The sequence below is a fragment of the Myotis myotis genome, unplaced genomic scaffold, assembly GCF_014108235.1.
Source record: "Myotis myotis isolate mMyoMyo1 unplaced genomic scaffold, mMyoMyo1.p scaffold_m19_p_18, whole genome shotgun sequence".
Lineage (NCBI taxonomy): Eukaryota > Metazoa > Chordata > Mammalia > Chiroptera > Vespertilionidae > Myotis > Myotis myotis.
In genome coordinates, this window is record NW_023416322.1 from 196,460 (window position 1) to 207,848 (window position 11,389).

The 11,389-nt window shown below is 64.1% G+C and overlaps 1 protein-coding gene across 9 annotated transcripts in view; it reads right to left on the minus strand.

The window, feature by feature from the left end:
* The window catches only part of NECTIN4 (nectin cell adhesion molecule 4), a 16,528-nt gene extending 7,032 nt beyond the window's left edge, over positions 1-9,496 (minus strand). The window contains exons 1-2 of one of the 9 annotated variants that reach the window (XM_036343996.1): positions 6,256-6,664; positions 763-906 (exon numbers count right to left, since the gene is read on the minus strand). In XM_036343996.1, coding sequence (XP_036199889.1) covers positions 763-906; positions 6,256-6,334 — 223 coding nt within the window. In that variant the 5' untranslated portion in view covers positions 6,335-6,664. Of the gene's footprint in view, positions 1-762; positions 907-2,170; positions 2,193-6,255; positions 6,665-9,432 lie in introns of those variants that run through there. The other 8 variants (XM_036343993.1, XM_036343994.1, XM_036343995.1 and 5 more) reach the window with 8 other exon arrangements.
* Positions 9,497-11,389: the final 1,893 nt, after the last annotated feature.

The window sequence follows — 11,389 nt, forward strand, 5'->3', positions numbered from 1 at the left end:
GGAGCCTCATCTGCCCGGACCTTCATCTGCCCCGGAGCCTCATCTGCCCGGACCTTCATCTGCCCAGGGAGCCTCATCTGCCCGGACCTTCATCTGCCCCGGACCTCATCTGCCCCGGGACCTTCATCTGCCCAGGGAGCCTCATCTGCCCCGGGACCTTCATCTGCCCAGGGAGCCTCATCTGCCCCGGGACCTTCATCTGCCCAGGGAGCCTCATCTGCCCCGGGACCTTCATTTGCCCAGGGAGCCTCATCTGCCCCGGGACCTTCATCTGCCCAGGGAGCCTCATCTGCCCGGACCTTCATCTGCCCCGGAGCCTCATCTGCCCCGGGACCTTTATCTGCCCAGGGAGCCTCATCTGCCCCAGAGCCTCATCTGCAGAGCAGGCCCTGTCCAGGCCTCACAGCTCGTGGGGCAGACAGCCCTGGGGTGGGTTCTGACTCGGCCGGGCTGTGGGCGACCAGGTGGGCGGAGAGGACCGGGTTTGGGAGGCGGAGAGGAGGGCGAGCGAGGCAGGTAGGTCCGGAGTCCCTGGTTGGAGCCCAGCCGCCCGGGACCTTCCGCACCAGGCAGAGGGGTTCCGATTTGGTCAAGAGGAAACGCGAGTCACGAATCCGGGAGGCAGGGGTGCTGTGCCTCCGGCGGGAAAGCGAGAACCTGAACTAGGAGGGAGAGGAGGCGCCGTTCCTGGGAAAGGGCAGGATTTGGTCCCCGCACAGGGGGAGAGGGGAAGACGCAGACCCTCAAGGCCGCTGCCCACACCTGCTCCCGGCGCCCGGATGCCCTCCTTCCTGTGTGCCGGCGCCTGCCCGCTGCCTGCTTTCACCCGCTCAGCGTTTACCCCGGGGCTGCAGCTGCCTCCCACCAGGCTGAGCTCCTCAGAGGAGAGGCTGGGCCTCACATCACCTGTGGAAACGTGGATTCTGACTCAGTGCTTCCCATGGGAGCGTGTGGTCTGCATTCCTGGCTCATAATTGATACTCAATCCCTGTTTACTGATGACTGGATGAGTGAATGAGCGACTGGAGGAGAGACAGGCAGAAGGGGGAGAGGGTGGGCCCAGGAGGAAGGAGCAGTCTTTGGCTGGGCTAGGCAGGGAGGGGTGTGCATGGCAACCTTGCCAACCTTGGGGTGCAGGCAGGACAGACTGGTTAGCTGGGTTCAGTGCAAAGGAAAAAAGAAAGGGGTGGAGGCCAGCCGGCCCAGGGGCTGAGCGTCGACCTGTGAACCAGGAGGTCACGGTTAGATTCCCAGTCAGGGCACAGGCCCGGGCTGCGGGCTTGATTTCCAGTGCGGGGCGTGCAGGAGGCAGCCGATCCATGATCCTTTCTCATCATGGATGTTTCTCTCTCTCTCCCTCTCCCTTCCTCTCTGAAATCAATAAAAATATTTTTTTAAAGAAAAGAAAGGGGTGGACGGGCATGGGGGTGGGTAATACAGAGAAGCCCAACTACAGGGATCCGAGGGTCCGGGAGGCAGAGCCCAGCAGGGGCAGAGGGAGGGGCCTGCAGCCCTGCTTGCAGGGGGGAGGAGGATGCTGTTGGGAGCTGGGAGAGCCTGAAAGGGACAGGACAGACCTGCAGGGCTGGATGCCAGGGCCCTGAGCTGACGTCGGTCCCACCCAGCCCAGCCTGGGAGTCCAGCTAACCGCCTGCGCCTCTCCCAGCACACCCTCTGGACACAGGAAGGCAAGGCTGCCAGGGCAGGCCTGAGGTGGGCTTCCCGCACGTCCCCTGCGCCCAGCACTGCTGTTTGCAGGCCGCAGAGGTCCAGTGCTTCAGCCAGGCACAGAGCCCTTCTAAAGACTGTTTCTGGGACAATGTCAGAGGCCTATTTTTCACTCATTCCTGAGACTTGCCAACCATCTGCCACCCCTTCCCCACTAATCACCCACATTTCCCCAAAAAATGACTTCATAGAGCACAACAGGCATCGAGTGCCCAGCACATGCCTGAGTCCAATCCTTGCATCCCCACTGTGACCCAAGACCCACACTCCCCAGAGACAAGCCCAAGGCCTGCACAGGACCCAGTGAGGCAGGAAAGCCCTCGGCTGCTCCCACAGCCCCACTGTCCTCAGTGCCGTCTTCAGGGGAGAGAGCTGGGCTCAAATGGATCCAGAGCTCAGCTGCCAGCGCAGAGCAACCTTCTCTCTCCCAGCCAGCACCTACCTGGCATCGCATGATGATGTCACCAGAGCAAAGGATGATGTCACCAGAGTCGCCTGCCAGGTGAGGTCACTGTGTGAGCACCCAGTGCCAGGCCAGGCCCACCACCCTCCTGCTGCACACTGCTGAGGCCCGTGGCCTCTGCTGGCCGCACTCCTCCCTCTGACCCTCCCTGCCTCCTCCCAGAGCCCAGGACGCTGGTCAGGAACCTTGGTGATTCAGACGTGCTGTGGAGCCACAGCCACCACCAGCCACCACCTTGCGCAAGGGGAAGAACAGGCCCAACTGGCCCAACGGGATCCCTGCCCTCGGCCTCCCCACCCCGGCCAGGCCCCACGCCACCAGCTCCCAGACAGGTCCTCCAGTCCTGGCTGCTCCCACCCTGAGCTTTTGTCCCGACTTTCCTGGGTGTGAGGCCTGGCCTGTGACCTCGGGAGGGGACTGAGGCCGCCACCACGGAGTGTCTCTGGGGTTGGGGGGCTCTTCCTGGGAGGGGCGCTCCCTCCAGCATTCCCGGGGTGCAGGGCGGGTCAGGGAGGACCAGGAGGGGAGTGTGAGCCTGTGGGTCTGGACGTGCAGCTCTGGGTGAGGGCCTGTTGCTCTGGTTGTGGCTCACGTGCATGTGAGGCTGCCTCCTTGCACGACGGGGTGTCACACACTCGTGTTCATGCCTTACCTTCTTGAATGTCTGTGCTTGTGGTAAGGCATGAACACGAGTGTGTGACATACCCCTGTCCCACGGGCTCAGTGCGGGTGGCGAATATTTGGACGTGGGTCCCCTGGTGTGTGCATGCCTCCTGTCCCGGCTGCCTGGTGGGTGGCGGGTGGCTGTGTCCGTCCGGACTGGCCCTCACGTGCCCTCCCACCTCACTGAGGGCAGAGTCACCTCAGGTGGAGGGCCCGGCGATGAAGTCGTGTCTCTCCGGGGGTGCCCTGGGCAGCTGCCAGCACGGGCTCCCCAACACAGAACAAGAGCTCTCTCACCCTTGTCCTCAGGACTCCCCCTCCTCCCCCAGCCACTCCCCAGGGCCCCCAGCACCTGTGGCCGGAGGAGGCCTCTCCCTGGGAATGTCTGCTGCCACCACCAAAGCAACCCTGTTTGGCCCTGGGCTGGGTGAGGGTTGTCTGGTGTGGGTTGGTGGGAGGAGGATGCTGCCTGGGGCTAAGGGAGGGTCCAAGTCATCCAGGGTCTCAGCCGCATTACCGCTGTCCTCCCCGCCCCCCCCCCCCCACCACTGCAGCCTCCATGGGAGAGAGTAGAAGACACAGGTGACATTGGGGGGGAGAAAGGACCTGGAAGGGGAGCCCTGTTTCCTCCCTCCTGGGCAACCTTGGCCTCAGAGTAAAACCAGGAGAATCTCCCTCTGCTCACCCACCTCCCTCCTTACCTCCCATGGTCCTAAGCCCCCAGCTTAGCAACCTGGGCAAAGCGCCCACCCACCGATGAGCGTCTGGGGAGGGGGCCGCAGCAGGAGCGGGGATGAGAACAATGGGGCAGGGCAGGCCTGGAGGCAGCCCCACTGGCCCAGGCAGCTCCAGCTCAGATAAGTCCTCTAAACCCCCCGGAGCCAGTCTGAGCCCGGCTGAGTCACCAAACAGCCACACTGTGGGTGGGAGACCCAGAATTCAGCTTCTCCCAAACTCCTGAGATCCTACCACCCGCCCCCCCCCCCCATCCTGCCAGCCACCCTCCAAGTGTGGCCAGCTCTGCCCCACCCAAATCCCAGCCTCAGCTCAGCTCTCAGCACACACCAATTTGAGGTGAGTGGGGGGAGGGGCACAGAATGATGGGAAAGGCCAGGGCCAGCGGCTCCTGCCTGCGGCGTGGTCCCACCTGCACCCTCCTCCCCGGGCTGTGGCCCCAGTTCCCAGCCTCACCTTCCATTTTTATTCCGCTCCCAGGTCCAGCCACGGGCTCCCTCCCGACTCAGCTCCTGCCCACCCCGCCCCACCTTCCTCCCCAGACCTGGTTCAGAAGGGCACGTTTCAGAGGCCAGAAAGCCCAGGCATTCTCCCTCACGAGGCTTAACCATCCACTTTGCTGGGGACCCCAGGACCCCAAGGCTGCAGTCTAGACTAGAGGCTGGGGCCGTGAGCTCTGCGATGAGCCCGTCGCCGCCATCTCTGTGCACCAGGGTAGGACTGAGGTCCTGGGGTGTCCTCCCTGCCCCCTTTTCTGGCCTTGGGTGGGGAAGATTCCCCAGGAGTAGAAAAGCAGGGATGTGCCTCCCTTTCTAGGAAACCAGCCTCAGACTAAAAGCTGGTCCCCCTCAGGGTGAGGGCGGGACTGGCGAGCCCCCACCCCTGGCCCTGCGGGCCCACTGGGGCCAGACCCGGCTGGGAAGAGGAGCTACTGAGGGTGTCAGCAGACACGGGTCCCTCACGCCCAGGGCAGGAGGTGGGGGAGGGAGAAGGGAGGGGACCTCACCCGGAAACTCATCTCATTAAAGAGAAACAAAGAGCCTTGGTGCAGGCGCCTCCCCAGCCTCCTCCTCGGTCAGGGGTGGGGCACGGCCCTGGGGCTCAGCTCTGTCAGGGCCCGCGGGGGGGGGGGGGGGGCAGGACAGTGTCCAGGGTGAAGCCAGCCTGGGTCCCACCCAGAGAGGCAGCCAGGACCCCCTTATCACCGCAGCCAGACCGCCCTCCGCGGGGCCTGACCGTTCACTCCGGGACCTCAGGGCTGGAGCCATGGAGGCACCGCCGCCTCTGGGTCTAAGACTCGTTTCTGTGTTGCCCAAGGTCCCCTAACAAATAAAGAGCAGAAACAGCCAGAACTCAAGGTTTTTTCAGAGACAAGAAACCCTTCAGTCTCCGGGAGCGGCTGCGGAGGAGCCGAAACAGAGGCCTGAGCGATGCCATTGCCTCGTCCCCTGTCCGTCTGTCAGGCCTGGGCCAGGCCGAGGCCGCCCTAACTGGAAGCCCTCCCTGGGTTTCTCTTAGAAAGAAGCTCTGGGCCATGGAAGGGTGCAGGGACCGGGTCTGGCTCAGGACATCCTGCTTCTAACCCTGAGGGCCTCTCTGCCTCAGTTTCCCTCCGTACAGTGAGGGAGTTGGGGCTGCGACCTCTCTGATCTGCCCCGCCCTGAGACACAGCCACACCATCCTCAAGGTGTGGGTAGGTCCTGCAGGCAAGTGGCTGCCCAGCCGCCAGGCCCGGCAACCTGAGCAAGTGAGAAGGGCTCTGTGGGGAAGGGGAATGAAGATGGGGGGTGCGGGTGGGGGGTAGAAGCTCAGTGCCCTGTGATTGGAGGCTGGGCCACACAGCCAGGCTAGCTGCCCTGACAGCCTCAGCTGGGGTGAGGCAGGGCCATCGCCCGTCGGGCACGGAAGCAAGGGCCCTGCTGGACGACCAGGCTCTGTGGCTGCTCCCGGGACTGGGGAGAGACAGTCCTATGTAGGCAGGTCCCCGTGTCCCAAAGGAAAGGAGTCTCAGTTAAGCATGGCCCTGGGCATGGCCCACTATGGTCTTGTCCCATCGGAAGCTTAGAAGTTCCTGTCATTTATCTCGGCTCCGTAGACATTAGACGGCAGAAATACAAGGCGTCTACGTGAGGAAATGGGGACAGGGATGAGCAAAAGGGAACCACACGCAGCTAGACCCCAACCCATCAGAGTAGTCACCTCATTACCACCTGGGATCTAAGTGTGTGTCCAGGGGAAGAGAGGGGCCAGAGCCCCCACCAGGCACCTGGTCCTGGGACTCGGGGAGAGAGAAGGAGAGAAACCCCCGTCCCTCTCTGGGCATCAGCTCCCCACACCCCATGACTGGAACCAGCTCACCCCTGAGTCAGCCTCAGTGCCACTCAGCAGTTCCGGGCTCAGCAGGGAGGTGAGGGCTCCTCCCGGGGACCCTGGTGGAAGGGCCCCTCCAACCCACCCTCCTCCCTGCCGGTCACCTCATCTCTCCTCCCAGGGGCCTCAGCAGGAGGGGACACCAAGGGGAAGAGCTACCTGACACCCCGGGGGCAGGGCCAGCAGCTGGGTGAGAGAGAGGTTGGATCCTCAGTCCAGCCTCATGGCGGGGGGGGGGGGGGGGGGGAGCACTGGTGGCTCAGAAGCGAGGGTCCTGTGGGCTCCAGGGGGCCTACCTGCAAGTGACGCCAGGAGCAGCAGCAGCAGCAGCCAGGCCTCAGGCCCCTGCATGTCGGCTCCCAGGACCAGGGGCATTGGTCCCACGCAGAGCTGCCCCGCGTTCCTGAAGTGCCACCGGGCTCTCCCTGGGCGCCAGCTCTAGGGCTGGAGAGGGCACCGACCCCGGAGGCAGGAGGGTCACAGGTCCTTGGGCCCTGGCGCACCTGCCCGTCCCCTTGGGGCTCCCGCTAGGGGACCTGGCCCCGTTCTGCACCCAGCGGCAGCTGCCCCCCCAGAAGCCGTGATGGGAGCTCCGAGCTCCCCCAGAGCTGCTTCCCACGCCGTGGCCAACAGCTACGGCAGAAACTGGGAACCTGCTCAGCAGGTCAGAACAGGTGCGTCTGGGGGCCGGGCCTGGCACAGAGGCTTGCAGCCGCGCCCCCTGGCCGGGACTAATGGGCGCTGGGGAGGGAGGGGAGGACCTGGGGGTGGGATTCCACCCTCAGCTCCAGGCTTCACCTGGCAGCATGGAAGGGGCTGTAAAGAGAGAGGCGAGCAGAGGCCCCGGTGGCTAAGGAGAGAGGCACCGGCCGGAGGACCAGGGCAAGGCCCTGCGGGTGGGAAGGGACTGAGCATCCCACACCCTGCCAGCCGGCGGCCTCCCAGGCCCTGGCAGGTCCCGTCTCCTGGAGGGCTCAGCCCCGTCGGGGGAAGGCAGAACCAAGGACAGTGCCTGCCCACCCCACCCCCATCCTCCGAGGAGGAGCCAGGAGGGGAAAGGGTGCGGGACGCCTCTCTGGGTTTGCTGACACCTTTCCCCCTGAGGTAGGGAGCTCGTTCAGACCCGAAGAAGGAACTAAAGTGACCGCCTGGCCCACCCACATGTAGGAGATGCCGAGGGAGTGACCAAGGACTCGCCCCGGCCTCTCCGCGCCCCCCTTCTGGACCGGCCTGGATCCCCAGCGTGCACGCGTCCCATCCCATCATCGCCGGGTCATGTTGCCCACTTACCTCATAACACTGGACAAGACCCGCGTCTGGGCTCCGTCAGAGCCATCTCGATCTGAGCTGCCTCCTGCTCTGGCTCGAGAGGCCGGCCCTTCACTCGTCGTCTGTGCACCTCACCTCCTGGCTAAATTGTCAGCTTCAAGTCAAGTGGCACTGAAGCCTGATGTGTGCCCCGGAGTCAGCGAATGTGCAGCGAGGGGCAGGGTGGGGCTGGGCTGTGAGCGCCTTGGATTCAGGCTGCGTTACACCCTGGTCTGCGGTCCGTGCGGGACAGCCTCCCCTGTGCAGTGGGACTGAGTACATGTTTGTTCGTGGCATGAAGCCATGAGTGAAGGGGTGCCTGTGGCCCACCCTGGCTCTAGGTCCCACGCTCAGCAACGACCACGGCTGTGACCTCTTCTTCAAGGGCAGCAGGGGCCAGGCTGGATCCCAAACTCCCAGTTTCTCCCCACGGCCACTGGTGAGCCCCTTCCAGCCTCAGGGCTCAGGCCAAGGTGGGGTGAGGGCCAAGAGCAGCCCACCCTGACGCTGCAGGCGGTCGGGGCAGGGTGGGGGCGGGGAGGGAGGGCTCCGGTGTCGTGATGGTCCTTGTCTCACGTGGGCCCCACTGCCTGCCTTCTCCTTCCCACGGACTCACCCTCTGGGACCAGGGAGCCACAGGGAAACTGAGGCCTGGGTGGGAAAGCAGTCTGCTCACAGGCCGTACCCAGGCCTGTGTCTTGTCAGCTTCCGCGTTCGCCATATGCCCCCCAGTGCTGCCTGTCAGAGTCCCCCAGGTCCGTATGGAGCAATGGACGGAGGAGGCCTTCCAGGTGCTGGGAGGCCAGCTGGATGCTGAGGTGCCAGCTTAGGGAGGGCCTCTCTCTCCTTCACCTCGCCCGTCCTGGGTGTCCCCACCCATGCTGGATGCAGTGTCCCCTTCAGGCCCCTGCTCCCCTGTCCGGGACGAAGCCTACAGAGGCAGGTCCTAGGGTACGAGCTGCAAGGAGATGGCTGGGAGGATTCCCCAGACCAGGGCCTGGCCTCCTGGCTGTGCGCTCCCTTCCTCACGGAACCCCACGCCCCTCATGCCTCACTGCCTATCCTCCCCCACCGCATTCTGGGTCCTAAGAATGGGGGCAATTCAAGCCACGGCGGCATCATCATGAGCACATCTGAGCGGTGCCCCACATGCGTGCCTGGTGCCAGGCACCAGAGTCCCTTCCACCGGCAGGTCATGGGCACCACGCTGTGCCAGCCCAGGAGCCCTCCACCAGCAGAGACAGACACAGCGAGCAGAGCGCGCTCTGTGCCTCCATGTCCGGCCCCTCATGCCTGTGAGCTGCCCCATCCTCGGTGCCCATTGCCTGCAGGTGGCCCAGCACCGCCCGCCCGTAGCCCGTCTGTCCCTGTGGCAGCTCACGCCTGAGCCAAACCGGTTGGAGTGGGTTGTGCTGAAATTTTTGTTTGTGTCAATGGGACTTGGAAGTGAGTCAGGCAGGGCCAGGGATGGGCGGGGCGGGGGGGGGGGGGAGAGCGGAAGAGTGAGAGTGAGGGTCAGACTGAGTGGGCGGCGGGAGGCAGGCGCCAGGGGCTGGGAGGAGGGTTGGGGGCAGAGGAGAGTTTGTCTGTGGTGAGATCCCAGGTCAGAGGGCGTCAGAGGCGGGAGGACACTGGCTCTGGGAGAGATGGGGGGGGGGGGGGTAAGACGCCCGAGGGGAGCCAGCTTCGAGGTGTGGGCTGGGTCTGCGCCGCCCGCCCGTTCTGTCCTCTGCTTCTCCGCTGTTTCCCTTTCCCGTCGGCTCATTGCCTTGGTCTCTGCACTTTGTGCAGAAAGGTGTTGGGGTGCTGCTACTGTGGTGGGAGATCAGGGATGTAGGACTGGCTTCCATCCCCCAGGCCACCCCTCTCGCCCCTCCCTAGGACGCTCCTCGCCCGTGGAGGGTGAGGGGAGACCCCACACAGAACACAGGGTCTCCAGCCCCATCTCCACCCAGAAACACCGCTCCCCTTCGCCGCAGCGTCGCTGCCCGGGTTAGGATCGTCCTGTTTTCCACGGATTCCGTCTCCCGTGGCCACGTGCTGTGCTGCTCCGCCAGCCTGTCCCACAGGCCCATGGCCTATCCCTTCATGACAACCACACCTCCTGGTCGCCCAAGGCATCCCTCAGAGCTCGGCGGGGGGGGGGGGGGGGGGGGGGGTCCTACCCTGAAGCGGGAGAGCCACGGGGGTAGGAGGTGGCTGAGCACCATGCATGTTTGGGTCCTGCTTCTCGGTGGGTTGCTGTAGGCGGAGCCCCCATGTCACTCGCAGCCGTGCACCCCCACCTGTCGGGAAGCAGGGCCGAGGCTAAGACAGATGCCGAGAGTCTTTGTCCTGTGCCTCTGGGTGAGCTGGCACTTTTAGAAGGTTCTGGAAATAGGAGAAACAGGTCCTGGACAAGAGGAGGAGCCGCGTGGAACCGAGTCTTCCACATGGTGACAGCAACAGCCCCCCCACCCCCCGTGAGGAGAAGGTAAGAGCAAAGGGGGGTCGGGTTCTGTGAATCTGCTGACAGTGGATTCTGAGTGGCCCCAAGCTGTGCCCCCCTGCGCCCCGTCTCCATCCAGCCACACATCTGCCAGGCTCCTCCCAGGGAAGCCATCTGCTGGGCGTATGGGCGCAGCCTGCCACCCCGGGGCCATCTCTAGGCAGCAACAGGCCTCTAGCTTCTGGGCTGGGAGCTGCGGGACGGCTCCTTCCTGGCCGTCAGGCTCGCTCTGGCCACCACCCGCCTGGCCTCCCACGATGAAGCGTCACCCCAGCCCCAGCGCAGCTGCCGGCAGCAAATGAGACCCTGAGCAAGAAAGAGCCAGGACCAGGGCTGTGAGAGCCTGGCGGGCGGGAGCCAGGGCAAGCGGGGAGACCGGGAGACCGGACCACAGAGGACACAGGGGAGGTGGCTTTTGGAGGAACTGAGGGTTCCTGTCATTTGAGGGCAGATTTTCTTTTGAATTTACTGTCAGCCTCCCCTCATCTTTGTGAACCCCAATTCCTTCTCTCTCCCCACCAGCACCCACAGTCCCAGCCCTGAGCTCCCCCTCAAGCTCAGCAGGCAAGGCCGTGGCCTGGCCAGAGGCCCGCTCCCTGGCAGCCCTGGAAAGCTGGGGTCAGGTCTTCTGGTTCCTGGACACCCCAAGGCTCCGCGGCAGCAGGACTGGCTCTCGGCCTCGGAGACTTGGACCCTGACCTGCACCGGCTTTCAGTCCCAGAGGCGAGGCTGGGAGCCTTTGAGCTGTGGGGCAGCTGCGTGTTGGGCCTGTGGGAGCAGCAGGGGAGGAACCAGAAGACCCCTCCCAGATGTGCATCCCGCCTTCTCACGGGAGTCCCTGGGGACCTCCCTCCAGGCTCGCCCTCAAGACTGCTGGGCCCTCCGGCTCCTCCGCAATCTAGAGGAGCAGAAGGTCTGAGATCAAGAGATTTCCACGTGGCAATCAGCATGGCCAGAGAGACTGGCCGGAGGCTAAGGAAAGGGCAGAGGGACAAAGGGGCGGCCCTCTCCCCTTGCCAGCTGCTCCCTCCTAGGCCCAGGCCTCCACACTCTCTTCTGTGGGGGAATCCCACTCCCTGAAAAGGCCCCAAACATGGGAGCTCAGGTTTTCATCAGTAATCAATGCCCTACACTCGCCAGGCCGGCCGGGCTCAGTGGTTGAATGTCGACCTATGAACCAGGAGGTCACGGTTAGATTCCCAATCAGGGCACATACCCAGGTTGTAGGCTTGATCCTGGGCGTGTGTGGGCGGGGGGGGGGGGGGGGGGGGGGCGGGGAAGGACCTGCAGGAGGCAGCTGATCCATGATTCTCTCTCATCATTGACGTTTCTGTCTTTCTCTCCCTCCGCATGCCTGTACTCAGGGCCACACACTGGTCCAGTTCAGAGCGCAGCCAAGGGAAGAAGTGCGACCGCTCCTGGGAAGTTCCAAAGCTCTTGGCAGGGAAGTCGGAGGGTTGGTTCTGTTTAGCATCACAGAGAGAGAACAGGGCAGACCCAGAGAGAGAAACACGGAGGTGGAAATGGGAAAAGACAGATCTCAGGCACAGTGAGGCAGGGGGAGCCTAGAGACAGAGCGACTCAGAGAGATGCGCACACCAGCAACATCCGAACGCCGTCGTTCAAAGAGACAC